At 38.7% G+C, this 27,527-nt stretch overlaps 2 protein-coding genes across 6 annotated transcripts in view; one reads left to right on the forward strand and one right to left on the reverse strand.

The window, feature by feature from the left end:
- PANK1 (pantothenate kinase 1) overlaps nucleotides 1-15,931 on the reverse strand; it is a 43,562-nt gene extending 27,631 nt beyond the window's left edge. Inside the window, exons 1-5 of one of the 5 annotated variants that reach the window (XM_066554356.1) lie at nucleotides 15,848-15,931; nucleotides 8,606-8,724; nucleotides 7,679-7,749; nucleotides 4,988-5,053; nucleotides 3,772-4,231 (exon numbers count right to left, since the gene is read on the reverse strand). In XM_066554356.1, coding sequence (XP_066410453.1) covers nucleotides 3,772-3,898 — 127 coding nt within the window. In that variant the 5' untranslated portion in view covers nucleotides 3,899-4,231; nucleotides 4,988-5,053; nucleotides 7,679-7,749; nucleotides 8,606-8,724; nucleotides 15,848-15,931. Of the gene's footprint in view, nucleotides 1-3,771; nucleotides 4,232-4,987; nucleotides 5,511-7,678; nucleotides 7,750-8,605; nucleotides 8,820-15,847 lie in introns of those variants that run through there. The other 4 variants (XM_066554362.1, XM_066554360.1, XM_066554361.1 and 1 more) reach the window with 4 other exon arrangements.
- Nucleotides 15,932-17,868: 1,937 nt separating this feature from the next.
- Nucleotides 17,869-27,527, forward strand: part of KIF20B (kinesin family member 20B) — a 29,883-nt gene continuing 20,224 nt past the window's right edge. Inside the window, exons 1-13 of the mRNA XM_066554734.1 lie at nucleotides 17,869-18,024; nucleotides 18,482-18,568; nucleotides 18,694-18,810; nucleotides 19,003-19,141; nucleotides 19,502-19,686; nucleotides 21,631-21,679; nucleotides 22,344-22,538; nucleotides 23,412-23,523; nucleotides 23,962-24,033; nucleotides 24,381-24,527; nucleotides 24,970-25,132; nucleotides 26,106-26,360; nucleotides 27,114-27,253. Of these exons, the coding sequence (XP_066410831.1) occupies nucleotides 17,869-18,024; nucleotides 18,482-18,568; nucleotides 18,694-18,810; nucleotides 19,003-19,141; nucleotides 19,502-19,686; nucleotides 21,631-21,679; nucleotides 22,344-22,538; nucleotides 23,412-23,523; nucleotides 23,962-24,033; nucleotides 24,381-24,527; nucleotides 24,970-25,132; nucleotides 26,106-26,360; nucleotides 27,114-27,253 (1,817 nt within the window). The remainder of the gene's footprint in view (nucleotides 18,025-18,481; nucleotides 18,569-18,693; nucleotides 18,811-19,002; nucleotides 19,142-19,501; nucleotides 19,687-21,630; nucleotides 21,680-22,343; nucleotides 22,539-23,411; nucleotides 23,524-23,961; nucleotides 24,034-24,380; nucleotides 24,528-24,969; nucleotides 25,133-26,105; nucleotides 26,361-27,113; nucleotides 27,254-27,527) is intronic.

Consider the following 27,527-nt stretch of genomic DNA (forward strand, 5'->3'; position numbering starts at 1 on the left):
CATAGTGGCTCCTTCTTACACCTAGAATTAGCACAGGACATGGGGCCTCTATGGTAAAACATGTGCCAAGAATTCAGAACTATTATAGCTGCCTCCAGAAAGGAACACTGCATTAAGAAACAGCTTCATGAGAGGTAATCTGGCATTCTCTCCACCTCTTGGCTGGGACCAGAACATTTTGTTTAGGTAACTGGAAAGCAACAGAAAAACATGCACACCAAGTTGGGAAAATGAAGAAAGAGTGTTTGAGAACAAAGTAAAATTTTCTTCCTAAAAACCTGCAAGTAATATTCTGAAGGTGATTTAAATGCTTACAGTTTTCTTAATATTCTTATGCATAAGCACTGGTAATTACCAGCCCAAAAGTGATTGCCCTGAAGAGGGTAAGAAGGAAGACAGGCTACAAACATTTACTGCTACATGGGGGCTTAGTGCTTCCTAAACTGTGGAATTTCTTGAGAATTCCCTAACTTACCTGATTATGTTTAAACTACAAAGCAAAGCCTGCTGCCTGGACTGGCAGAGACCTTCATGCCATTTTTTCAGCAGATCTAGGCAGCTGGCTGGGTACACTTTATGAAATTGTCAAGTCTAACGTCTTAGGACATGAGGAATCCTTGCTGCTACTGTCCCCAGCTGGTAACAGTTGTCCCTTCTCGCAGAAAATGACTGTGCATACAGCCAGCCCCATATGGAACAGGAGATCAAACCTGATGATTGCCTCTGCATTTGCTGGGAGCAGACACACGAGCAGTTACTGTATCTCAGCAGAAAGGTGGCAACTTTTTACCTTACTCCAACAAAAGCACGTGTAAATTTCCTTCTGCTAGCAGAATAGTCTTTCCACTGACTCACTGGAATACTGTACTCAAGTACTGTGTCCAGTTTTAGGCTTCTAAAAAACTTTTGGAATAACAGAATGAAATGAAAACATCAAGTTTTAGTCTGTGAAATGAAAGATTTGAAGGGGTATTCATTCTGGAACAGGTAGCAGCAAAGGAAATCATCACAGTTGTTGACAAATAAGAAAATTCCTAAGTCGCAACTCCAGGAAGGGAAATTTACTTTCCACCGGAGGCAGATATTTCCTAGCATGAACTTAGACAAGGATTAGACTGAACTGGAAGACTTGACTGTTTATTGCTGGTTTTAGGAGAAACTAAGTATTTGTGGACAAATGGTTTATGTAGAACTGATCTAGACTTCAAGCAAGGAGAAGAACTTTTCTGAAGTTCCTTCCAATCCTTTATTTCCAACTAAGTATTTCCCTAACATTTTGCTGTTAATTTTGCACAATTATGCCACAGACAGAAGTGGACTGGAATGTATAAAATCTGTCAATGAAGTCATGGCATGCATTACAAGTGAAATTTCTAAAACCTTGGTGCAACTAAAGTAAATTTTTCCTCTTCCTTTTACCCTATTCCTCTAAACAAACCCTGTTTGCCAGTTCAGTTTTCAGTTAAACTTGCAAGACAATCTAAATAGAATCTAGGTGCAATATTGACAAACAAAGTCAAGGATGACTTCAGTTCTTGCACAATTAACATTTACTCCACACTTCAGTCTTTCTTCTTCAACTGAAGCAGGTGGAAGGTCCTAGTTTATATTTTAAAATATTTTCTGTATATCTCGCTGTAAGTTAGCAATCTGGTAGGAAAAGGACTACAAATACATTGTATGCTGAACAATCCAAGATACAAATGACCTTAGATCACAAGTCTGCTACACTGATTCACTAAATATTACACAATTGCACTTCACAAACACTTAATGGATTATTCCATACCTGCCTGTGCTTCAGACACTCAGCTTTCTCTCACCTCTTTTTATTTGTTTATAAACACAGAGGGCAAGTCTGTAATTCTCTACCTCTGTCAGCTTCAGCAAACTACTGACTCCCTTGCAGTGAGGATACTTTGCCATAGATCAGAAGTGCTGTCCAGGTGTGACAGTTTGAAAACCAATGGAACTGGAAAAAACAAACTAACTAACTAACAAAATACACCACACTTTCAGGTACATTATCATCAGGCAACCTGGCTTGAAATTTTTTAGGAACTTCTGAGGGTTCTATCTCCCTCCTTCATTCCATGGGACTCCTATATCCGGGCCCTAAGGCTAAGCTAAATAAGTATCAAACAGGTGCAGTCCACATGTAAATCTGTTATCCAAAAACAACAACAAAAAAATCTTACAGAGCACCAGTGGTGTTATTCTAATTCAAAGCTAACCAGCTATAAAAGTTTGGTCATATTTTGGAGAGAAGTGGTAATGAGACACATGAACATAGCTTCTCAAACTACACAGACTATTTTATGCAATGTAAAGAATGTAAGGAAAGACTTCTGCTATAGCTGCCTGAGGATTTATATTCAAGCAGTTGCTGGCACTCTGCCACTCCTGTTTATATTTTAATCAAATTATTTCCATGTTTATCCTATCTATACTGCAGGCCAGTTATACTAGTTCTTACTCAATTTATCCTCTTTGAAATAAAGCAAATGCAGCAAAGAATAAATTAACTATTTAGAATATTCCTCACCAAAAAAAAAAAAAAAGATACAGTTGATTTGTTTTAGTATATTCACATGTTGCACACATCAAATACAAAGTGCCAAGAGTCTGGTATTTCTTCTCAATTTCTCTTCAGTACTGGAAAAATCCCATACTGTTTTGGTGCATATACCTTTGGTAGACATGTTTTTTTCAAATTCTTTTTTTCATAAATTGCAGGGCTAGAAGACCAACAGTCAAACGTAAGTATATAATGAAAAGTGATAGATGTGTAAATTAAATGGGACAGAACAGCTCTAAAACTGTGTAAAATTCTTATCTGGAAAGTGCAACATCAGAGTATTTAAAATGAACATAAGGACCTCTGGAATTATGGTGTGACTCAGGAAAGCTAAGGTAGTCTTACTATCACAACAGCTAGCTCACATGAGAATTCTGCTTCCCCCAAACAAAAAATGCATCTGAGAGGGGAAACTGACTGCAGATGACAGAGGAAATGAATAGCATAAATTTAGTCATATGCCTAAATCTTTGTCAGATTGAGGCCAAGAGAGATGATATTGAGACCATCAGTTCCTTCCCTTTTCACCCAACTATTAGTACAGTACAGGCTTCTTTCAATTATGCCTTCTGTGGCACTTAAAGAAAACCTGTTGATGTTATGAAGAAAAGCCCTGCACAGAGGGGAAGCTCATCTCCCCCTCACTTTCATCAGGGGAGAGAAACATGGAAAAAGGCACCCTGCCTAAGCTGGAGCATTGCTTTGGCAGCCTGAACAGCCCTGAGGAGGAATGTTCTTTCTCTTTGTTGATGACAAATAGGGCATAGATAGATCTCCTAGCCCAAGTGCCAAGCTCAGTGGCCAGGCAAGGCAGCATGAATGCTACCGGGAATGCTGTCAGGACTAGGACATAAAATTGTTTGGGGTGGAAGGGACCTTAACTACCATTTAGTTCCAAATCCCTGCCACACAGAGGGGTACCACCCACAAGACCAGGCTGCTCAGGGCCCCATCCAATCTGGTTTGAATGTTTCCAGGAATGGGGCACACACAACTTGTTTGGACAACCTTTTCCAGTGCTCCACTATCCTCTGAGTAGAGAATTTCTTCCTAACAACATCTAATGTAACTCTCTCCTCTGTCCCCCCTTCTCCAATCACTGTGTGCCTGTGTAATAGATGACTTACACATCTAACAACAGCCAAACTAGGGAATAAGGGTCAGAAGGGGACATAGATGTAGGCTGGTCTTACCATCTTGCCCATCCCTGCAGCCAGACTTTGCAGCAGTCCAAGTGGTTTCTACAGTTCTCCTCTGGCAGTTCTGAGATGAGGTTAGGGATTGTGGTTGCTGTCTTTCATCCCAACTGAAAAAAAGCATGCTGCAGTCACAAAGCAGTGATAACCTTCTCTCTAAAGCCCTCCCTGCCAGTACCTCTGTTTCTATGTCTGACTAGACAATTATAACTTAGTTCACACTTACCCTCTCCAACTTTAACTGATCCCTGGCAGTTAAAGAGCTGTTGGGTTCTTCTTTTACAGGAAACAGAAAATGTAAGTGCCTTAGTTCAGACATTTCAAATAAAATCCCCCATGTTAGTAGCATTTAGGGTCCTTGGCTGCTTCTTACTAGTACCAGACAGTGAAGATAAAGCAGCTGTTGGAGGTGAATAATCTTTTTTTTCCCATGCCACAGTTTCTATTCTGCAGAGAACTTTTTAAAAAAGTAAACAAACAGGTAATGGATCCAAACTCTTAGGTATGTAAAATGCTAAAAAACTCATTTCCAGTGCACTCTCCTTTGCCCCATAAAGTCTACCTTGTACACAAGTATTTGGCTCAGTGTACTGCTGCTTATCTTAAACTATCAAACTTAAATATACAAAATGTGATTGGAAAACATGCAAGTTCACAACCCACTGATTGAGAAATAATGTTCATCATCATAAAAAAATAAATTATTGCAACAAGTGACAGAGCACTTAGTAGGGAAACCAATGGCCTTTGCTCCTGACTGCTCCCCCACAGATAATTACCCTCATGTATGTATACAAACTGGTTTTGTTCAGCTTAATGTCTTCACTTACTTTTCAACTCAGCATTTTCATATGGTCCTTCACAATGCAACCAGGAGGTAAGTGATAGTTTCAAAACAAGCACTTTGAAAGAATGAATGGCTGCCAAGTACAAAAGACTACCTCATCCTTATTCAGCACTGCCACATCTAAAGAGGAAGAGAAACTGGTTCTCCTACCAACAGTCAGCTGCACAAGAGACTTTTTACTTGCATTGGTCTCTACTCCCAAAGCTTAAATGCTGAAAATCCATGAAATTTCATGATATGAATCATGAAATCCATGATATGAATGAAAATGAATCTGGTAACAACAGGGAATCTGACTTCCTATGCCTATGTTTGGAAGAGATAAAAAAGGCATCTCTTTAAACTATTCTAGCTGCACACACATACCTCCAATGCAGACAAAACTGGCTTACTCCTCTAACTCAGGAGGGAACACACAGTGTCCATGAGAGCCTAGAAAGGACACAGAGGTTTAATTTTCCTTCTTCTTAACTAGCCCAGGGATGGGAATTAGTGTAAAATGGAAACACACCACACCGTCAGTATTTCTCCAGTAGCAAGGAAGCATTATGTCTGAAAGAACATTTAAGCAGAGGGTTTAAGTCCAAATACTACAACTCACCTGGAGCTAAAAATTTAGTAGAATATGTGCTTTCAGACAGATAAACCAAAGATCTGTTTAGGCTAAAAAAACATTTAGTATGTCCTTGTGAGTTTAAGTTGAAATCACAGACACTAATACACAAATGCTGTTATTTTTAAAAATACCTTTGTAATCCATGTTTGCAAAGAATTAGTCTTGTGTAGGAAGGAGTTATGCTACAAATGACAAATTTGCCCTTAAATGCTCAAACTACCTGGTAACAAAAAAGGGAAAGAACCGTATGCTAGCATTGGATGGGACTGCTATAGTTTTATCTTCTGAATATTTCTGGAACTACTGACTTTACCTTAAAGTATGTTCTGTGCTATGCATTTTATTATGTTCAAGAGGCCAGTTTAGAGCTTTCAGGCTTTCACAAGGTCAATATAAACTATGGATACACTAAAAAAAAAATTACACTGTAATTATAGACTTCTGTTTTTTCATTAGATATATTGTGAAAAAAACCCCTACCATTCAAAGCAACTTTCAGGGTCTCTCCTGCATAGGAGGCGATTTGTATTTCACTGCAGGGATCTTAGTGTCACCAAAATATTTGTTTTCTTGTAATAAAACATATCTAATACAAACACATGCTTGGTCTAATGGGAATTTAAGACTCAAAGATACCATATGGGTGATCAAAACAAGTTCTTTGGATCAATTATTAACATGGAAGTGTCTAAGAAACATATGCCAAGTACCATGGAGCACAAAAGATTTTGTATCTCATAAGATACAGTGTAACACCCTGGGACATTACTCTGACACTCACTCACACTGAAAGTTCTGATTATACACATTTATTGTTCTTTTGAACCCCAAATGGTAAATCAGACTCCTTGATCTCATGAACACTGCTAACCAAATTTATTGCATTTATCCTTCATTTTGACATGGATGTCAAATAAAGAAGCTACCGTTTATTTGGTGCCAGTGATCTCACACATGGAACGAGAAAACAAAAGCCTTGTGTATCTCCTGTAAGACAGGAGACAAAGACACTTTTACTTCAGTTTACAAAACCTTTGTATATCCACTGAAAACAGAACTGATACAGCAAAGACATCTATCCCTCATCCTTTTTTCTTGACTGCTCTAAAAAGTAGTAAGCACCAACTGATTTGCTTTATCTAAGTTTATAAAATTTAATTAATATATCAGAGGGGACATGTATGTTATCTTCATTCCATTTCCTCTTAGAAGGAAAGGGGGAATCAAATCAAAAACCAAAACCAATCAAACAAAAATCAACCAACCAAAAAACCCAAAACACACACACACACACAAAAAAAAAAAAAAAAAAAAGATTAAAAGATTGAGAAAAAGCAGACCAAGCAGACAGATCAGGAAAGAAGGTACACATACCACAACAGATAAAAGTATAAGAAAAATACTGATGCAGTGGTTACGAGGCATCAGTGGTCATGGACTTCACATAAGATAATGCCCACAAATATGACATTGGTCTTCATTCACAGGCACAACTGCAACCTGATACAAGCTGAAATCAATATGTGTGACCTAAAATCCTAAATGAAAAAAAAAGTTGTCTGATTTATCACCTCCTAATCATCAACAATTTTCAGACCTTAGATACTCCCAGAACATATACAGACATACATAGACAAAGTCATTTTTAGAACAGATTCATTCCCATATTTTGAAGCAAATGCAAAAAGCACCAGTGATGGACTCATCATGACTCTTTTCATAGGAACGGCAAAGACAAACAATTAATGAAAACATTAAGAACAAAACCCATATCTTTCCTGCAGAGAGAAATCAGGATGGAACCCTAATTTCAGTGAACTAGAAAGTCTGTGATTAAAACAAAAATCCCCAAAGTCACCACCCCTAATCACCAACCAAGTTTAAATTTGATTATAAGCAGATTGACTTCAGTCACAGCATAGATTGGCATAAGGAAAAACGGAAGAAGACAAAACATAGTTCTGAATTTAAATAATTTTCACCTACATAGTGCTTTGTGCACACAGATCTTCAAACCCTTTACAAACTGTGAATAACTGCTCTTCTCACCTTCCATTTAAAGAAAAAAAAAGCAATAGTGCTAAAATAAAAAGTAGCAAGAGAGCTGAGAAAGAACTTGCAGAAAGGTCTCACTTCCAAAATGAAAGCTATATTTGGATCAGTTTGACCCAAACCAGAAATTTTAATTTCCATGCCCCTCAGCTGAAAAATTTAGTAGCAGAATTCCAGAGTCATTCTCAGATTTTTAACTCATTTGCCTTGGCAGGGTCAGTGCTGAAATGGAAATCTGAAAGACTTCTATTTGAAAAACATCAGAATATCTTAATTTTCTTTAAAAAAAAAAAAAAAAACAGCTTCAGCTCCCCAGAAGCTGAATTCTCAGGAAAATGGGCTATTAATCTAGCAGTGCATTAGGCAGGCTGATTAGCAGTCACACTTACATTTCATCAGGCAGAGAACACGCTGTCTTCCATTTGGCATGGCAGGGCCCTGGAAATACTCCCCCTTCATGCTGCTTATTGGAAACAGGATCCATTTAAGTTTAAATACCAAACAAACAAACCCCCTTGCTTGCAATTTCAGCAAATTAATTCATCAGTATTAGCTTCCTTTGTTGAAGTTCCTTGAGCATATTAGAAACACACGTTTTCACTTCACTGACATTTCTTGTTCTGCTTGAAAATTCAGTGAAAAGCTGCCTATTTATTTTTGCATGTACATCCACCCAAGTTTTGTCATGTGGCCATTTACCAGCGTGATCAAAGTTCCAGGCACACAGGTAATTGACCCCAAAGCATGGTGTTTGAAGTCCCTGTTTGACATGATTTGTGTTATTCTCTGCGTCAATACTTATTTCATCTGTTGTCCACTATAGTTACAACCAAATAAGAGAAAGAGAATGCAAACTACTATTCAATGCAGCTTGCTTAAGACATTCTCCTGTCTCACTACAGGAATAATTTCAGGTATTCTAAAAAATAGCCTACTTTCTTGAGAATAAGGCTGTATAGGTATCTGCAATAATTATGATAAATTTCTAATGTTACTATCAACTTAAATTCTCAATTCAAAAATCATAGTTGAGAACCATGAACTTTTCACTAAAATATGCCTGACTTTCCTTTTCACTGCTTCAGCTGAAAATCATTCAGAACTATTAAAACAAATTTGTTTTCTATTTTTGTTGCAGGATGAACTCCTACCATGGAGGTAGCATGTGACTTCTTTAGACTGTATGTACACCCAAATGAAACTGGGTTCCCAGGAAACAGTAACACTGAACTTCAATGTGAGTTAATAATGCAGAGGAAGAACAGAAACAACGGGAACCTACGGTGGGGAAGGGGAAAGACAAGCAACAGACTTGCCTATTCAGTGGCCAGAAATCCCAAGTTTATAGTCTGGGTTCTCTTCCCATCAGAGGCAGGCAGTGGCATTAGTTGTGGTTTCATGAGATCAGACCTGCACTGTGCCAGTACTTTACAGACTGCAGCCAAGGAGGAGCAGGGAGGGCATGGAAAGAAAAAGAAACAAAACAGAGAGAGGATTACAGCTAACAGCTTGGTACTATATTCATCCCAAGCAAATAGGGCATGAATCTTACCATCATCTCCAGATCAATATTGTCAATAATATCCATCAAACTATTTATTAAGAATCTGAAGTGAAAAGTTAAATCAGAGAAATGCTCCTGTGATGAGGCTTTACCCATTCCTAGATGGAAAGAAATACATACCAGGTTAGATTTTTCTTGTCCAAATACACTCCTGAGATTCTTGGTGTCCGTGGCTGCTTCAGACACCCAGAAGCTAGCTACACATCCTACCTCAAAAGGGAAAAAATACATCAGATTGAAGCAATCTGCATGCATAATATGCCCTCAACCAGCACTGTGGCATAACTTGCAGGATATAGCTACATTTTAGATACCAAAATCACGCCTCATGTTTAGTTGTAACAGCAATAGCCATAAAACTATAGCATCTATTCCTGAGTCACTTGTCTTGGATAATTAGTTTGCTAAGAGGATGAGTCACCAAGTTAGACATTAGTTAGAGTATGACTCATTTTTAATTTTATACTAATATTATCCTTAAAAATAAAAGGGACTCCTCTCTTCCCCCCAGATCTTTAAATGTTTTGGTTCTTTTTATAATGCCAAAATGTGCTTTACATAGAATATCTGGATGAAATGTTGAAATAATTATCTCATTTTTATAATGCCTTTCACGCAGAAGGATCTCATAGTAATTTTTAAATGTATGTGTGTTCTTCAGTGGTCCACATAGACAATGTAGTGAGGCAGTATGACAGTACTTGGCAACACTGTACAAAGCACCTGACTGAAATTGAAGTCAGATCCTATAATTTGTTTAAACAAGACAGGAAAATTCAGATGCACAAAACTGAATTAGCAACAATGGAATTTCACCATTTACCTCTCCATTTTTGTAAACCAGGGTTTATTCTGATTACTGATGGTCAGATCAGCCAGTACTTGGTAGCACTCAACCTTTCAGTTTCTTCAGATTTCAGCTGTGAGTGAAGTTTCAGTAAGGAAGCCTGACTCATTTCAAAACTCTGCTTATCCTTGGCTGCAGCATGTTGTGACAACATCAGGCAGGGCAGCATCAAATTGAGAACAAGATACTAAACTACCTTTGGGAACACTCTCTAACTCTGCAAGTCTGGATATGCTCAAAGGCTGCAATCCAGGCAGGCACCTGCATATTCGAGTCCTTGCTGAAGAATTGCCAAACATGCAACTTTACAAACAGTTTAGCCTTGCCAAGACTGCCTAACACAGGAGAAGCAGCCCTGCCCTCCTGTCCCACCAGCATTTCTGCCTGCTCTTCTGCTGCCCCAGTATCTGTTTGGCCTCACAGATGTACTGGCTGATTTGGCTAAAAAGAATGGCATAAGAATGTGCCAAAAAAAAAAAAGGTTAGCTGCCCATTAATCCACCCTTTGAGAAGAACTGAGACTTCATGAGTTTTCATAGCCTTTCATCTGCTGGTCCACTTTGAGTGAAGAAGACTGTGTTTCTCTGCAAGGAGCACTGTAGTCCACTTGCATGGTACAAATGCAGGCTGTTTATTCAGGATTGTGATTTTGTTCTATGCAGGGCAGATGTCTAGCATGTATTATTCTCTGCCTTCTGTTTGTTTTTCCTCCAGGATGGCAAATGCCCAGCTGGTAATACAGTAAAATGTGAGCCCTGGCCATTTTCTATTGTCAAAGAATCATTATTTTCCAATCCTTTCAAGGTAGGAATCATTATTTTCCAGTCCTTGTCACTGGTTAAGAAATTGGTTTTTCTCAATGTTCATTCCTTTCCCTTTTGTCATGCTGTAGGATAACCATGTTCCCAAAAATTAGACATTAAGTTTGATGGCTAAGCTAAGAGGCTAGTGAAGAAAGCAAGGCTCCTCCAAAGGGTAATTTGGCTTACAATTACATAGCTTAGCTGTATCATGTAGTTTAGGTGAAGAAGAATTTAACCTAGGCTTGAATCCATTCTGAGTGTTTCTCAGCACAGGCTGTACAGGAAGCCCAAGTTAAAAAAGGTCAGTGGTGTGACTTTCCCACTCCAATCACATCTTCACGTGAGTTAGAGCAGAAGTCCTGAGTGCCCAAAGCCAGGGTGACATTCCAAGGAAAGGTACATGTCAGGGAATGGCACTAATTCCTGAGATCAAGGCAGATGGCTGACATTTGGCAAGAAGAAAAGAAACTGTCTTGGATGTCAGAGCCAGCAAGATGAATAATACACTATAACATAGCCTGCTCCTTGGATTTAGTCCATGTTATTTGAGCAGTAAACTCCTTGCTCTTGATCCACTTCTTTTAGAGGCACCTTATATTTCTGAGACACAGAATTGTCCAGTTCTCTGGCTTCTATAGAGAACTTACAGATGTTTGTATGCATTCCTTTACTGGAATTCTTTCAGTTTCTTCACCCAAAAGCTATACATCTGATATATATTTAGTGGTATCTTGGCCAGTTTTCCTATTTCAGAATTGCATTACTCTAGATAAGTATTGAATTCATGTTCCGATTTATTTATCTTGTTAAGCTTTTAGTAAGATGATAGAGTAACAATTGAGAATGTAACTTTTAACAGAACGTCTTTGGTAAAGTTTTCTGGGCTTTTCTGAAGGTTCTGGGACCATTAGACAGCTATTTAGAGCCTGCATCTTACATAGCACTACAAAAAAAAAGCCTAGCAATATTCTTCAAAAAGTAATACTAGGGATTAAAGCTTGAAGAATACCATGAAGAATTTCCACAAGCAGCTTGGAATTGAAGTAAAATTTCTGAAACTTCAATTGAAATAAAACTCAAACATATGTTTCATTTTAGGGAAAGGCAACCCTAAGATTTTACCTTCAAATTACAGTTACCCTTGTTGGTATTTATACAGCTCAGCAGATGATTGAAAAAGAATCAATAACACATGGGGAGAAATAAGGTTTTATTAATAAGATTTGGAATGCACCTCCATCCCTTAACCTGGAGCTAGCACACAGTCTGCAAATAAAATAGTTAACATCATGTATACAAATAAGTGGCAACATACCTGGGCTCAGACCTGGACCTGGAAGGTAAAAATACATTGTGCAAATCTTTGCAGAACTTAGGCACAGCTTTAGAAAAAAAAAAAATTAAAAAAAAAGAAAGAAAGAAAGAAAAAAAAGCAGGAGGCATTTCAAGAAACCAAAGAAAAGTTGGATGCACATTTCAAATACTCTTCATGAAATATAAGCAACATACATAAAAATAAATTTCCTCAAGTAGTCAGTGTTTCTGGACTATATCTTCTGTATCAACAATGCAACCCAATTTTTATGACAAAAGGTTATAAGAACTTGAAATCCACAGGAAAACTAAGATGCAAGATCCAGACTATGGGAAAACAGTGCCAAAGCTCATCTTGATTTACTGTAAGTGCAATATTCAATTTACTATTCCACCTGTAGAGCCATTTCTAAGAGTATGTCCTGAGGTACTAGTATAATGCTGATTAGGAGGAAAGAATATTAATCAACTATTCAATACCAGCCATCAGTTTTCCTGCTTGTAGATTCTCTGTCAAGATTTCCAATGATCTGATTACCAGTAACTCAAACATGCCTCGTTTACAGGACTCAGCATGATCACAACCCAGCTAGCTGGGCTGGTACTCATTTATTGGGGCACAACAAATGCTACATTTAGCTATGGAAAGGCCATCTATGCACACTTGCTCCTAAAAATCACACAGCACACAATTTAAGAGTAGTCATCTTTTCTCATTAAAAAAACTCCAGAATTTCACAGAATAAAGTTTTAGACAGTATATTTTATTAATTATATTCTTATTTATTATTCTATTACATATTATTATATTAAAAATAGTTTTACTATTGAATGCACATATCTTAAACCCCTAAAAACTAACTACACCATTTCACCATATGACTATTAGTCAGAAAAAGCAGCTGATACATTTACAGGACAAATACCTGTGTCACAATGTGAAAACAGTTCTTACCATTTATGAGAGGTAGAAGGTTCTGATTTCAAAATGCAAGATCTGACCTTCAAAGCAGTGATTATTTGTATTAAAGCATTACAGAGAATAACTGAAAGTTTTTGGCTTAATTACAATTTAAAGGTTGGTTACAGCTGAGACGATCTCTTTAGTTCATCAGAGAATTATGCAATAATTCAAAGGGATGGAAGGAATTCCAGAAGGTGGGGAGACAAACAGGAAGGCACAGCAATAGCTTTTCTTGTCTCAACTGCACTCTTTCCAAAGACAGTCTTGAATTATGCAAAGTGAAAGAAATACATCTCAGAAAATATATTTCAAATCTCCTCCTGTCTAAGACAACGCAGCTCTTGCTGGAGGAGTAATCGTCTGTTTGCCATGCACAGATTTTCATGTGAAGCTTTGAAGATTTAAAAATGGTATGTTGAGCACATGTAGCACATTTTCATTACATAAAACACCAGCATGAGACCAGGTGGCCTCTCTGCATCTGTGAGAAGCACAAGCATGGCAGTGTCCAGAGGACAAGCATTAAGCCTAAGTCCAGCAGCAGGTGTTACAGGTGCCTCCAGCTGCCCATCAGTGACCCTTCCTTCCTTCCTTTCCAGGCTCTTGACTGGCTCTCTTATGTTTGAATACACCCCTGAAGGCCCATTTTTGCAGTGAGCCTATGATTAATTTTCCAGACAGTATTTTGTATTCCTAGAGCACCTCAAAGGAATAGCCTCATAACCATCTGTGAGCTCTTTCAAGAAGGTTTCCTCCTGCCCTCCCTGAAACCCCACAATTACTCAGCTGTAACATTGGTTATCAAACAGCAGCAGTATTTGCAGACTGAGGACAGAAAGCTCCTGCCTCCCCCAGGGAGGGGCCTGATGCCTCAGCCAAATGCTCCTCTTGGTCCAGCACCAGAGAGCTCTGTCCCAGTGCCACCCGTCCCCCGGGGCAAAGCCTTCCATGAGAATGAAGAAGTAGCTCATTGCTTAAAACAGATGATAAAGGGAAACATACCTACATTGCTAAAGAAAAAAATGTGAATCAACAGCCTGCAATGTTATGAGTTCATAAAATCAGCGGTATGTGCACTAGAAGCCTGAAGGCAACTGATGAGAGTGGGGCAATGAGGGTACAGGATCAAATGGAAGTGTGCAATGCATGCACCAGACTGTGCCAGGAACAGGATAAATGACATGTACTGCTCTGAAAGACAGGAATTCAAAAGGGCTGGCAGACTCCCAGGAGGATTACATAGTGCACCACTTTCCTCCAAGGTACCTCAGTGACAAGGAACAGGAGTGCTCTTGCAGTCAGCTCCAAATGACCCCTGCAGAAGGAGCTGGCCTGCACCCAGGATGAGAGGCAGCACTGTCAGGGCATGGGGAAGCGCAGCAGAACCAAGAGTGATGAGAGAAAACTCAAGCACTTGGTAATTCCCTGGGGAAGATGAGTTGAAGAAAAAGAAACTGAAGCCACCTCTAGTTTGGCTGCTACTCAGATATGCTGAAGGATGCTGGGGAGTGTTGACTGTGTCTCTAATTACTTCTGACAGCAATGTAAAAGCAAGCTGAGATGTGCTGTCTCATAGGGCATCGTCTCACTGCCATGACTAGACTATCCACAACTTTTGAATCTTGTGTCAAATACAAGGAACATAAGTTTCTAACAAGTCCTTTATGAAAATCTTTTCCTCTTGTGAGTGCCAAACGTGCTACACAAGTTGTAAAGAATTTGAAAAGAAACATAATCAAATTTCAGGGGTGAATGAGTTACTGAATGCTGCTTTAGCAGCAGATATTTTTGTTGCAACTGGTGTTCTTGCACAAACCATTTTAAGAAGAATATTTTGGTAGAAAGCCATAAAGCTTATTTACATAGATGGAGTTTCACCATCTCCCACTCCAAAGCAGGCTGGATTGGTTACACTGACCTAATGTTTTCTTTACCATGGCTGGCGTGAGGCTGGGAACACATGTCAGGTTGTGGTTTAGTCTGCCCTTTCAGTATCCTGATGGGAGTCCTTTGAGATTCTAGTTTAACTTATGCAGTGCATGCAGTATCATAAAAACAGTTTCAGAGATCCAAAATTCAAACAAAATCAAAATATTGCTTGTACAAGGAGCCTTGTGATGCTCCAACTTAGCAAGAATAATGTTCTGCAGGTCATAGACCCAATGTTTTTAGGAATATACCTTGCAAAATATTCCCAGATCTTCGGTTTTCCTTTCCAACAAGTGGAATACAGCAACTTTCATATTTTCTCCCATATTTTCTTTCAGAGGCATTCTAAGTCCTCTCCTGGTATGAAAAAGGTGTTTTGGCATTAGGTAAGTTCAGTAGTTTGTATTCTATTTAAGACAGAAACCAACATTATTTTTAAAACCTTACCTGGACTTTTACAGTATGATTTCAAGAACTTTTCAGTTTTGCTAGCAAACAATTTCAAATTCAACATTGCATCATTTTCTGCTGTTAAAACAAACCGTTACAATGTGGCCTACAACCGAACTGAAATCCTTTAGTATACCACTTTTACTGATATGACACAGCCTCTGTTTAAAGAAAGATAGGATTTAGTGTTACAGACAACCTCTTGAAAGCAGCTGATACAAAATCTGTGTAGAATTATTCCTTTATAGAATTACTTGCTTTTGCTGGCAGTCTTTTCTTCAAATGAAAAACAAACATTTAATTTTGGCAGATACTGACTACTTTCAAGTTACTTGTCCTTTTATTTCAATTCAAAACTGGCAGACATTTCTTATTAAAGTTCAAAGAATTTCTGTCTGATTCTAAAGAGAAACTCATGTTGATTTTTGTTACCAAATCTGTACATTTCCATACCCTGACATTCCAGAAACTGATGATCTCACATGCATTACAACATTGTTTCGAAAATAAAGCCAAAGAATTCCTCTCATTGCTGATTAAGAAATGAAATGCCCATCATGCAAGCCTGGCACCCAACACCAATTTCTGCCTGGGGAAGCTTTTAAACAAAGGTACCATGCTAAGTGTCTTCCACAGCTGTCCTTTGCCAGGACTGGAACCCAGGGCAAAGCACCAGCACATCCTGACCTTAAACCGGGAGTTTCCCAATTCGGCTGATCCCTGCTCTGGTAAAAGCATCGAGCAGGTCACTGGCCTCTTCCCTCTCGCCACCTGCAAAGAATGATTATCCTGTTTATAAACAGCCAGCAGAAAGGCTGGAATCACCCGGAGCCCCGGCAAGCTCCAACTTACACTCGTCCTTCTGCCGCGCCTGACACAGGCCAAGGCCGGGCGCCGCAAGCAGGTGAGGGCAGGCCCGGCGGGGCCAGGGCGCCTTCCCGCGGCAGCCGAGGGCCCGCTGGCGCTGCGGGGCCGGGCGCTGGCGGCCCCGTGTGGCCGCGGCCTCCGCACAGACGCCCCGGGCGCTGCGACCCAGCGGGGCGCGGCCGCCGCCCGAGGGCAAACCGGGACAAGCGGCCCCCCCGGGACTACACTTCCCATCGAGCCCTGCGCCGCGGCAGCGCCGTACGCCCAGGAGGCCGCGCGGCGCCGTGCGCTGCCATTGGCCGGATTCGAAAAGAAGCCGCGGCCGGAGCGGAGCGCGAGTTCAGCAGCGGCCGGGGCCGGGCGGGTGAGCGGGGCAGGGACCGGGCCGGGGCCATCGCCATCGCGGGCAGAGGGGTCGCGGTGCTTGGGATTCGGGGGTCGTGGGGCCATGAAACAGCGTGGGTGGTCTCTCTGGCGGGGGCCGTTCCCCCAGCTCGCCCCGCTACCATCCCGGTTACAGCGGGAGGGGCTGTGGCGTGTGGGCAGTTTTCGGTAGGGCCTGGGTAACTCCCGCCGGGCTGCTGCCAAAGCCGCGCTGGTTGTGTCCCGTAAGAACAGGCAAATAGCGCAAAGCCTGCAAGTGAAAGGCTTTGATACGTAAAGAGAAGAAAGTCTCCTTTATTTTATTTTATTTAGGTGCTAGGGTAGTTGCTTTAGCTTTTAGGTAAGCTGCCAGCCTCACTGTGTTTGGAGCTCGTTCTGCCTTTTGTTGTGCTTGCAACACCACGGGCTGTGTGTGAGCTGTCTGCTTTGCTGTGTGGGCCTCTGGGGATCCCCTTCTTTGAGGCGGTCTTCTACAGCTCTAAATCCTATTGCCACGGTTAGCAGGCTTGCAATAACACATCCTGAGACACGAGTACCTTTTAGTGCCTGCAGCTGGGCAGTACAGTTGTTCACATGTAAATACCTGCAGTATTTACAGGGCTGTGTGACTCAACGAGGAATTCTGCACCTTGGGCTGGGCACCCTGTAAGGGCTTGAACCTCGCTCTTCTGACCGCTGGGCTGTGTGAACGCTTACAGTTCTGGCCTTGTGTACACAGCTTAATGTTTGTCTTGGACTTCTTAAGGAAAAAGATTTAGAATGAGAGCATAATCTTGACAAATCGCACTTTAAGCTTAGATTTAAAGCAATTAAGATGCCAGTCATCTAATAAGTATGTTTCCTGTAAAGGACTGATAAGAGTTTTGCAGTGTGGCTTTGTGTAGCTGCTGAATAAGACCTCCAGATTGTGACAGCACAGGTATGTTTCTTTCCAAGTGTGGCTTATTCACAGGTCACTCTTTGTTCAAGCCATGATGAAAGTTCAGGCCAAGTTTTTGCTGGTTTTGATACACATGCTAGGCCAAAAATAAATTATATTGGAAGAAACTTTCATTTAGAAAGTAAACATTGGTGCTTGGTTTATGTATAACTTTATCTCATTTGCAGCCTGGTGGCATTTGTCTAACTGCTTAAAGTTGTGTCTGGCTTTTACATAGGAAAACTGAGCTCTTAAGTGTTTTGACACTGAAATGCAGACACATCTCAGCTTTTATGCTGGGGGAAATTGAAATGAGACTGCATTATAGGCCAACACTTTTCCTGAGCAAAAGAGTTTTGAACCAATCCTACTCTGCCCATTCCTTTAATGAACACTGCATGTTCTCCATTAATATTTAGTAAAACAATTTATATGCTTTGCTGTAGCCTAGGCATGGCAATGTATATTTTATATATATAAAGTATATTATATGTTATATTATCAGAGAGCACAAAATAGTTTTACATTATTTTGCAGAATGGACCCGGTTTTGGATAATGGGAAGTTCTACAGACCATCCTATATTGCCAGCATTGAGCCATCTCCAAGAGCAGGACCAGTAAGTGTGGAAGATATTAAAACAGATCTCTCCTCTGAATTTTCTTTGGTTTCTTCAGGCTCAGACACAAGCCAGGTAAGAAAACTTTACTGTTTGGATATTTATTTTTTAAAACCTCAGTTTAATCCTTTCATAGATAGGAATAGTCAGAATTTTACTGAGAAGATTAAAAGCTTCTTTGTTATTTTTTAGTTTGAAAGAGATGCTTAGGATTTAGATTGTGTGGCAGTGCATTGATGCCCTATTGGGCACATCAGTTTTCTGTGAATGAGGCTGATTGCCAGTTTATAGAATGTTTTTGTTGGTCTGAATGCAGTGTTTACATAAATGTGCTGCAAGATTAACTTACCACATCAAGCTTCTGCAGGGGCTGAAGCACTTGTCAAAGCTGATCTAGTGAAGTCGTTTTGATTCCCATGTTATCAAATAAGTCTGTTAAAAACATCTGGATTCAATAAAACTGGTTTCATGTGCTAATTATCAAGAAAATAACCAAATTTCTAACTGTTTTTTTCTGGTGTTTTCTTTTAAGAGGAGCAGTTTGGATTCTAAGGGACACATACAAGTTTGCCTTCGTATCAGGCCATTTACATCATTGGAAAAAGAAAATGGATCACAGGTGTGACATTTATTTAGTTTAAAAATACTTAAAATTTGTTTTGTGGGGTTTTTGTGTTTGTTTTTCCTGTAAGCTGAGCGCTTTATAGTCTCTTCATGCCTGTATTGCTTGTTTCCTTTTAATAGGACTGTGTTTCACTTGAAGACTCAACAAATATTGTACTGAAGCCTCCCCAACACTATTTGAGTCGACTGAGTGAAAAAACTTCAGGACCAACGTTACAGAAGTTCACTTTTTCACAAGTAAATAAGTTGCCTTTAAATGTTTGTAAATTCTTTCTAGTACAGATTGTTTTAACTTACAGTATTGAATACCAAGCAAACTGTATTTTTTAACTTTGTAGTCTTCAAGATTATAAACTAACAGAATTTAAAAGATTCTTTAAAAGTCTCTGATAATTGCTCAAAATATAAGTCTCTCTTGGTAATACTCAGGTGTTTGGACCTGAAACAACCCAAGAAGAATTCTTTGAAGGTACCATGAAGGAACCAGTGCAAGATTTCCTAGATGGATATAATCGTCTAGTTTTTACATATGGTGTAACAAATGCTGGGAAAACTTACACTTTCCAAGGTAAAAGTAGATAATGCAAAAAAATAGCAAGTCTTTATCAAATGTATGTTGGCCATGGGTGGTTTTTTTTTGTTTTGTTTTCCCTTAAGGCTAAGCTTGTGCAAAATACTCCAGTAGTTTTTCTTTTATGTTATACCCATTACTGATATAGAGCATGAACTGTTCCTGAAAGCCAAATACTTTTCAAAACTCTCTAATGATATTTCTGTTACCTTGAGAATAAAAAGTAAACTCCACTGCTTCATGCTGTAAGTTGTCTTCAAACTCTTTGTGTATGCCTTGAGATTTATATTATCTTTCTATCCTCATTTATCTGTATACCTTGTAATAACTGGATTTTTCTTTTGTATGTTCTTTCAGGGACAGAAGATGATGGTGGTATTCTGCCAAGGACTATGGATATGTTGTTTAAAAGCATTCAAGGAAAGCTGTACACAGCAATGGATCTCAAACCCTATCGGTGTAGAGATTATATAAAGCTGACTGAAAACCAAGTGAGAGAAGAAACTGCTATTAAAAATTCATTACTTCGTCTAATAAAAGAGGTAGAGGAGCCCTTCTTTCTATATTGATGGGTGCATGCATCTTTAGATAGCTCCATGTTCTTCATTTGCAGTGGGAAGAGAATACTGGCTGTATTTAACCATGGATGTGTCTATTTTCTGGCAGCCAACCATTCAGACTAGCAGTAAAGTGAGCAGTAGAGCTGCTGGCCCCTGTTCCTGGCGACTTTTGTCTTGTGGCTCAGTATTTCATGGGCATGTAAACTAAGTGCCTCTTTTTTTTTTCCTGTACCTTGGGCACTTGATAATTTATCCTCTGGGATTACTGGTCCTTAATAAATAAGGGACTGTTTTCATTCACTTATATCTGTGGGAATGCTAGTAGGTCTGATCCTTTAAAGAACATAGGGTCTGTCAGGATACTTGGAAGAAATTAATAATTTTGTGGTTGTTGCCCTTTCAGTTGGACAAATATCCTTAAAGGAAGCAAAAATCTGTTTGAAGCACCAGAGAGATAAGGCTGGTGGACTTAACAGTTTGAATTAAAGATGGGTTTCTGCTGGGCTTTTTTCTTAGTTCACTGTTGAGCAGTCCAGAAATACACTCCAGTTTTAAAAGCTAACTGAAATTCTAAAGCTGTTAAGTCCAGTTACAGTTATGGGGAATTTTTACTTTTTATAACCATACCTTTTTCTTGATGTCCTCTAATCCTGAAATGAGTGGAATGATGTAAAATAAAACTCAGCAGCATATATGGGAATTTGGCACTAGAAAAGTACTTTTTTTTTTCTTTACAAAAAGAATTAAGCGTTTCCCTTGTGGTATGCTAAGTTATAATATCTAGTGTTGAAAGGAAAAAAGAATGTGTGTATTTGTTGCCTTGGTTTTTATCCATTGGGCTCCAGTCTGGAAGGTAGGTGGCAGCAAAATTCTGTGACTTCACTTCAGAAGCACAGGAGTAAGTTAAATCTAGCTCTGTCAGCCTTCAGAAGGGACTTAAGAAAAACTTTTTGTGTGTGTTTGAATGCACCTTCTAGTTTCTGAAACTGTTCATAAGAGCAGCACTTAAACCTACAGATTTGCTGGCAAAGTTTTCATCTGCTGCAACAGAGGTTTGTGTGGGTGTTTTATATGTGTAAAACCTAATACCTAAAATCTTTATTTGAAAAATTTATTATGAAATATACCCTTGACAGAGCACTAAAGAAACCTGAACCAAACCATACCAGTTTTTTATTTTGTGTTAGGTCTGTTAAGCATACTTATTTCAGTAGATGAAGTGCCTAAAGAAATGAAATCCAATTTGCGGTTCTGTGTCTAAAAAAGACCTAACTAACCAAAACCAAGACTGGGAAGGGAGTGTATGTATGAAGCTCCAAAGCTCTGGCTATAGTTATTTGGTTTACTTTTTTAATAGCAAAAGAAAATTGTCTTTTTCTTAGTAAACCTGGGCTTTATTTCAACTCTGTCATTTATTTCGAACATGTATCATGAAGCAGTGAGTTGCTCATTTCAGTTTTTAAGTGAATTAGTGTTCTACATTTACTTCTTACTTCTAAGGGTTAGCCAAGTAAGCCCAAAAAAATATGAAATCCAATATTAGCAAAATTCCATTAGTAAAATATATTTCAGGTCCAAGGTTAAGACTAATGTTTAAACTGCAACTGGAGTCCTGAAATTATCCTCTTGAATCACCCTGTTTATGTGAGGAGTTCTTACCCCTCTTGTTTTCTGTGGCTAGAGTGTTTCCAAGTCAGCAAGCTGAACTGCTATATACTGATGTAAGGGAAGAGGCAGGGCTGGATGTGAGGTCAGAGCAGCCCTGTCAATAGCAGTGTGCAGGTGCACTAGACCTGGTGTGTAACCAGGGCCTTGCCATTGGCATACTGCACCCAAGCTGTATTCCCATCTGGTAATACTATAGAGCTGTTAGAAATAACTTTCCTGTCAAAGTTAGTGTATTTCAAAGTTTGTTTTCTTTTGCAGGTAGACCACCAGATTAAGACTAGGGACAAAGCACCTATGGATTCTAAGGGTATGTTTTATATAAAAATTTTGCAGTTGAAGCTGGCAAATAAGCCTTCTTAAAGTCAATAACTGACTTCTGGCATATGCTAATAAAATGACTTCTTGTCAATTTTATATGACTGTGAATTGGATAGCGACCAAATAATCTGGACAGAAAACAAGGATAAAATGGTTAGAAGAGTATCTAAACAGGCATTAAATGAGCTGAAGTTCTAGCAAAGAAATGTAGTGCCACTTATGCTGTGGGTCCTAGTGGTATCCTGACAGGCTTTTGGAGGACCTCTATGTAATTGCATAAACTTAATTCTAGCATTTAAAAAAACTACCTAAATACCACGTTTACTTTAAAAAGTCAAAATAAAGTGTCTTGTCAGTTTAGTTTAGTTTAAAGATGTTGAAGAGATTTGACTAATTCTAACCAAGTTTTATGTGGTTGATAGAATTTAAAAGTGGAAAAGGAAGCAGTAGAGTAGGTGTCTCTTGAAAATATGTAAGTTAAGCATATGAGTTCCAGATATTTAAGAAATGGGGTAGGAACTTAAATGGATTTTTTGAATGAATTTTAGATTTTGACTGGTTCTTAGAAGGTTTGTTATATCAGTTTTTAGTGATTAATTTTTTAATGAAGCTCACTAGGTTTATATGGGTTTGTAATATTTTGTACTTGGCAGATTTGGAAGATATCTCACAAGACTTGGAACAATCTATCGCAACTGCAAGAAACTACATCAAGTTTTCTGTCTGGGTGTCATTTTTTGAGATTTACAATGAATGTTTTTATGATCTACTGATTCCTATGTCAAATGACAAGAAAAGAAAAACGCTACGCCTTGCTCAAGACATCAAGGGATGTTCTTTTGTAAAAGGTGAATAGAATACCTTGCAAATTGCCAAATGTAATTTGAAAAGTTGGTCTACATGTAATGATCTTTAGATTAGAAAACTCAATAACAAAATTATTACAATCTACTTACAGAGAAGTATCCCTGCTTTCAATACTATTTTATCTTTTCTCTTGACTAAAACTGTTAAAACGCTCTGCACTTCACTGCCTTGATATTTCTTTGAAATGGGAGAAATATTAGAAACAAACGGCGAATTTTTAGGGGTTTGCTTATTTCCATTTTCTTAAAAAAAGAGGTCAATAGTTCTTAACAGTATTTATAATTGGCTCAAACGTTTTTTAGATTTCTGTTTCTGGGATTTTTTTCAGTATTCGCTGGTGGAGAAGCAGACTTTAGACATATGGTCATCATATTGCAGGCAAAATGCTTTTGATTTTTTTCAGTTTAGTTGATGGTCCTGAAAGATATCCATATGACTTCCCCTTCCTCCCTTTCCCCCCCTCAACTGTGGTATAAATTGAAGAGGCTGTTCTTTATTTTAGGATTTAGAAGGTAGAATTCTGTCTTGCTGAATATGACTATAGGGCTTTCTACTCATATTAGACCTTACTTTTTTGACTTCTCTGTGCTCAGGCTAAGGTTGCTCACTTAATTTGAATGGAACATATTTAACATGCTAATAGAATGATGAAATTATGTGATGTACTTGCCCTTCCTTTCCTATGAGAGGAGGCATTTTGATCTGATTTGTCATCACATAATTCTGTCTGAAGCAGATGCAGTAAAATGTTTATATGCCTCAAGTAAATGTCTCGTTGCTGTGCATACATTATCCCCATAATACTTATTTTGGTAATGTCATCTAAAAAATTGTCATATTTCTTCTTCCTGAAGATCTCCAGTGGGTTCAGATTTCTGACTCTAAAGAAGCTTTTAAACTTCTAAAACTGGGGTTGAAACACCAGAGTATTGCAAGCACGAAACTAAATAATTCCTCCAGCAGAAGGTAAGAAACATTTTGAATAGCACTGGGCACAGGATGATGGGTGGGAGGAAGGAGAAACTAAAACATGGCTTATGGTTTCTAGGAAAGAAGAGGCTTTAACAAGGTCTAGATTTCTAGCCTCAGGTTTGGTGTTCTTTAGAGTAGTGTGTGGCACAATGGCTTAAGCTAAAGGGATTAAATTCTTAAGTAGGGTGAATGTGTACTCAAGCTCACACTATTTTATCAAATATTATACGAAAGCACTTATCTAAATATCTGAGGAAAAATCAAAATACATGCTACATAAACATCTCTTTAAAAGTTTGTATCTGGTTGTGTATGCTTAGATGTATTGACAGATCAAACAACATTTTGAACAGAAGTTGTGGAGGCTAAAAATACTTTGAAAGTATTGATCTACTTTATCACTTCTCTGCTGATTTCAATTTCTCCTTTTAGTCACAGCATATTCACAGTTAAACTACTGAAAATTGAAGATTCAGGAATACCAAGGGTGACCCGAGTCAATGAGTAAGTTCAGTCTGTCTCTCATGGTGCAGTTGTCAGTTACTCCGTGTTGGTGTGTTGGTGCTGCACCCAGTGCTCACTGGCAGAGCCTCCTGCATGCTGCTCAGCACAAGGTTCTGCCAGACTGTTCAGACTCCTGAACTCATGCAAGTCCCCAGAAGGAAGAGGAGGAAGAGGTGGTTGGTGGGGTGGAATAGGAAGCATGTTAGGCAAATATTTAGTGGAAAATAGTGGGAAGTTTTTTTAGGGAAGCAAACTTGAGAGGGATAAGGAAAAGTGATCATTTTTACAAGTGAATAATTAGTGCATCTTTAAGGTAAATACAGTGATTTTTCCTTGTCTGCTTTCAGATTGTCATTGTGTGATCTTGCTGGTTCTGAAAGATATACCAAGACCCGCAATGAGGGTGACAGATTGAAGGAGAGTGGAAATATAAATACCTCTCTCCTGACTCTGGGCAAGTGTATTAATGCACTCAAGAACTGTCAGCAGTCAAAGTAAGTCCTTTTATGAATTGCCAATTGGTTGTGTTTTTTAGGTGTTACCTGCATTGTTTAAAAGCTATTGTTTAAAATATAAAATAGTAACACTTAAATTTTTGGTAGAAAAAAAGTATAGATTTCTGACGTCTATACTGTAGTCTTGTTGACATACAAAAGTTATCTTTAAACTTGCCTTGTTTTGCTTTTTAATTAAATCACTTAAATTATAACATCCTTTAAACATGCTACCATAGAGGTTAGGGATTTTACTTACTTGTTCTGAGCTTGGCTTATCAAAGAAACTTTGGAATAAATATAAATTTAAAATTTATATTTAAAACACCTTTGTCACTAGTGCCATAGTAAGAGTGAAACTTTGAAGTCTTCAGGCTGGATAGTGCTTACACTGACTGGAATTTACTCAATTTCTGATCACCTGTTCTTTTGTCTTCCAAAGGTTGCAGCAGCACATACCCTTTCGGGAAAGTAAGTTAACTCATTTCCTTCAAGGATTTTTCAGTGGAAAGGGGAAGGTGTACATGATAGTAAACATCAGCAAATGTGCATCAGCATACGAGGAAACACTCAATGTGCTGAAGTTTTCAGCCATAGCACAAAAAGTAAGTGTGTTGTAGTCTATCTTGTTGATCAGTAACTTTGATTTGCTTTAAAAAGCAAGTTCTCTCCCCTTTAGGAATATAAATTTAGTTATGAGATTTGTCTCATACTGCAGTCGTATTTCTAATTACACTGGATTGAGCTTTATCTCCAACGGCTTTCAAAAAGACTATTGGGACTTGGTTTTCCTTTGGAGTATGGGAGTGGAAGCATCTACTGAAAATTCGTAACTCCTATGAAACATCCAGCCTAATAACAAACTTATTATATTTGGAAGAATTTTCCTGAGATCTGAGTACATTTCTCCTGTACATACAACATGCTCTTACTTCTAGCTGTCCTATATACTACTGCTATCTTAACTTGGAATATTGCTCATCTGAAGTACTGATAAAATAGATTGAGCACCGAAGTGTGAAAGGTCATCTTTATGTTCAGAGACTTCAGTGGGAAGGTGGAAGCAGAGTCAGTAGGAGTAAGTGCAGTGATGTAACTCTGGCAAAGTTGGAAGGTGTAAGTGTGGAGGATCAGTATTGTAGCTTTAAAGGAAGCCGTGGAAGAATCTTGTTGACAGTCAAGTCCATGCCTTTGGAATTTGGGCAGGTTAAGTACAATACTAGAAGGAGCAGACTAGTGTTTATAGAGCTGTGAAAGAAAATAGATTTTGTGGGATGGTGTTCATGTAATGCAACTGGAAACTCAAAATACAGGCAATGAACAATCTGTTGCTGCCTCTTGTAGGTTATCCAGTGAGTGAGACTTGGTGTTCCTGGGATCCAAAGAAGAGTTAGGCTATAATGTGACAACTTTGTACTCTAGTTGGAAACTGGTCTAAGAGTGACTCTGAACAGAGGATAGATAAGCTGGGAGAGTGCTCTGCTCAGGAAACCTTTAGGAGAGTGCAGCAGGTCTTCACAGTGCTAATGGAGCTTTAAAAAATACCAATAACTTTTTGTTCTTGATTTTTCTGGGTAGGTTTTAGTTATGGACACATCTGTTCTTCCCCAAGATCAGTCATTTGGCCAGAAATTGGCAGGAGAATCATCACTGCTTAATGTCACTAGAATGCCAATCCCAAGGAAAAGAGCTACAATCCTATGGGACAGAACCTTGGAAGATGTGTTTGAAGATGATGATGATGAGATGGAGGAACAGCTCAGTGTGTCAAGAGAAGAAGCAGTGCAGGAAAGTGAAGGAAATGAAGTTGTTATTGCGAAAGAAAAATACATGGTATGTGCCAGGGCTACTTTAAGAATAATTATAGCATGGAGCCTTGAGGCAGTGTATTCTTCTGGTTTCTTCCATCTCACCCTTATTTTTTTTCTTCCCCCCTCATTACCTAATTCTACCTAAATCCAGTGTTAGGAACTACAGATGAGATTGCTTGGTGCTTATTGTGGGGAAAATATGAAATTTTTCAAAGTGCAAACTGAGCAGTAAGAATTGCAGATTTGGCTTTCTCTTCTTTTGGTATCCTGTGGTCAATACACAGAAGATATTACCTATTTTTGAGCAACACAAGATTGTTCCTTTGTTACTTTATACACAAGAAAACTCCAGACACTCTTCTTCAAGAAACAGCAATTTTAGTCACTTCTGGGCAAGACAAGGAGCAGGGGAAGAGAGGACTAGATACCATTTTGTGGAGGTTTCATTAACACCCAAAAAGGGGCATCTGGAAAAATGAAGGCCAGGTTGTGTGGATCTTAAGTCTATCTTTAAAGATAACTTGAAGAATTTTTGTTATAAACTTGGCATTCTTTGGAAATACCCCCACTGTGCTAACCTAAATTGCTGTGTTAGTACCAAACAGGTAGTGCAATCTACTCATAAATCCTTCTGTTTATGGATAAGCTAATGAATGAACCAGAAAAACTATTCCCAGCTGCAGAGTAAAGTGTTGTAATGTTTGAGGAATGGGGAAAATCTCACTTGTGGTAAAGGATTTCTTTATGAAAAGCATAATGCTACTTGTAATTCTAGATGCTGGTGAATCTGGTAGAAGAGCTGAGGAACAGACTTATTACTGAAAAGAAAAATAAGTTACTGCTGGAAATAAAAATTCGTGAAGAAGTAGTACAAGAATTTACAGATTATTTTGCTCAACGGGAAATAAATTTCAAGTAAGCTGGCTTTAAGTGGTTTTAAAGTTACTTGTTAACAAAGTGAAAGTAAATTTACTTATTTCATAAATCTCTTCTTTGTAAGACACCACAATCTTCTGCTAGATCTGATCTTCTACTGCATCAGTTAGTGTGTTGGTTTCTGTTTGGATTATGAGCTCAGGAAAAATGCTCTTTAGCTTTGATTTTTCTGTAGGATGAGTAGGAATGTGTTTGTGTATAATTTTTAAATAGTAGTTTTTTTCCTGTAGAACTCTTTCTAAGGGAAGAGCTG

Source organism: Molothrus aeneus, chromosome 8 (genome assembly GCF_037042795.1).
Source record: "Molothrus aeneus isolate 106 chromosome 8, BPBGC_Maene_1.0, whole genome shotgun sequence".
Lineage (NCBI taxonomy): Eukaryota > Metazoa > Chordata > Aves > Passeriformes > Icteridae > Molothrus > Molothrus aeneus.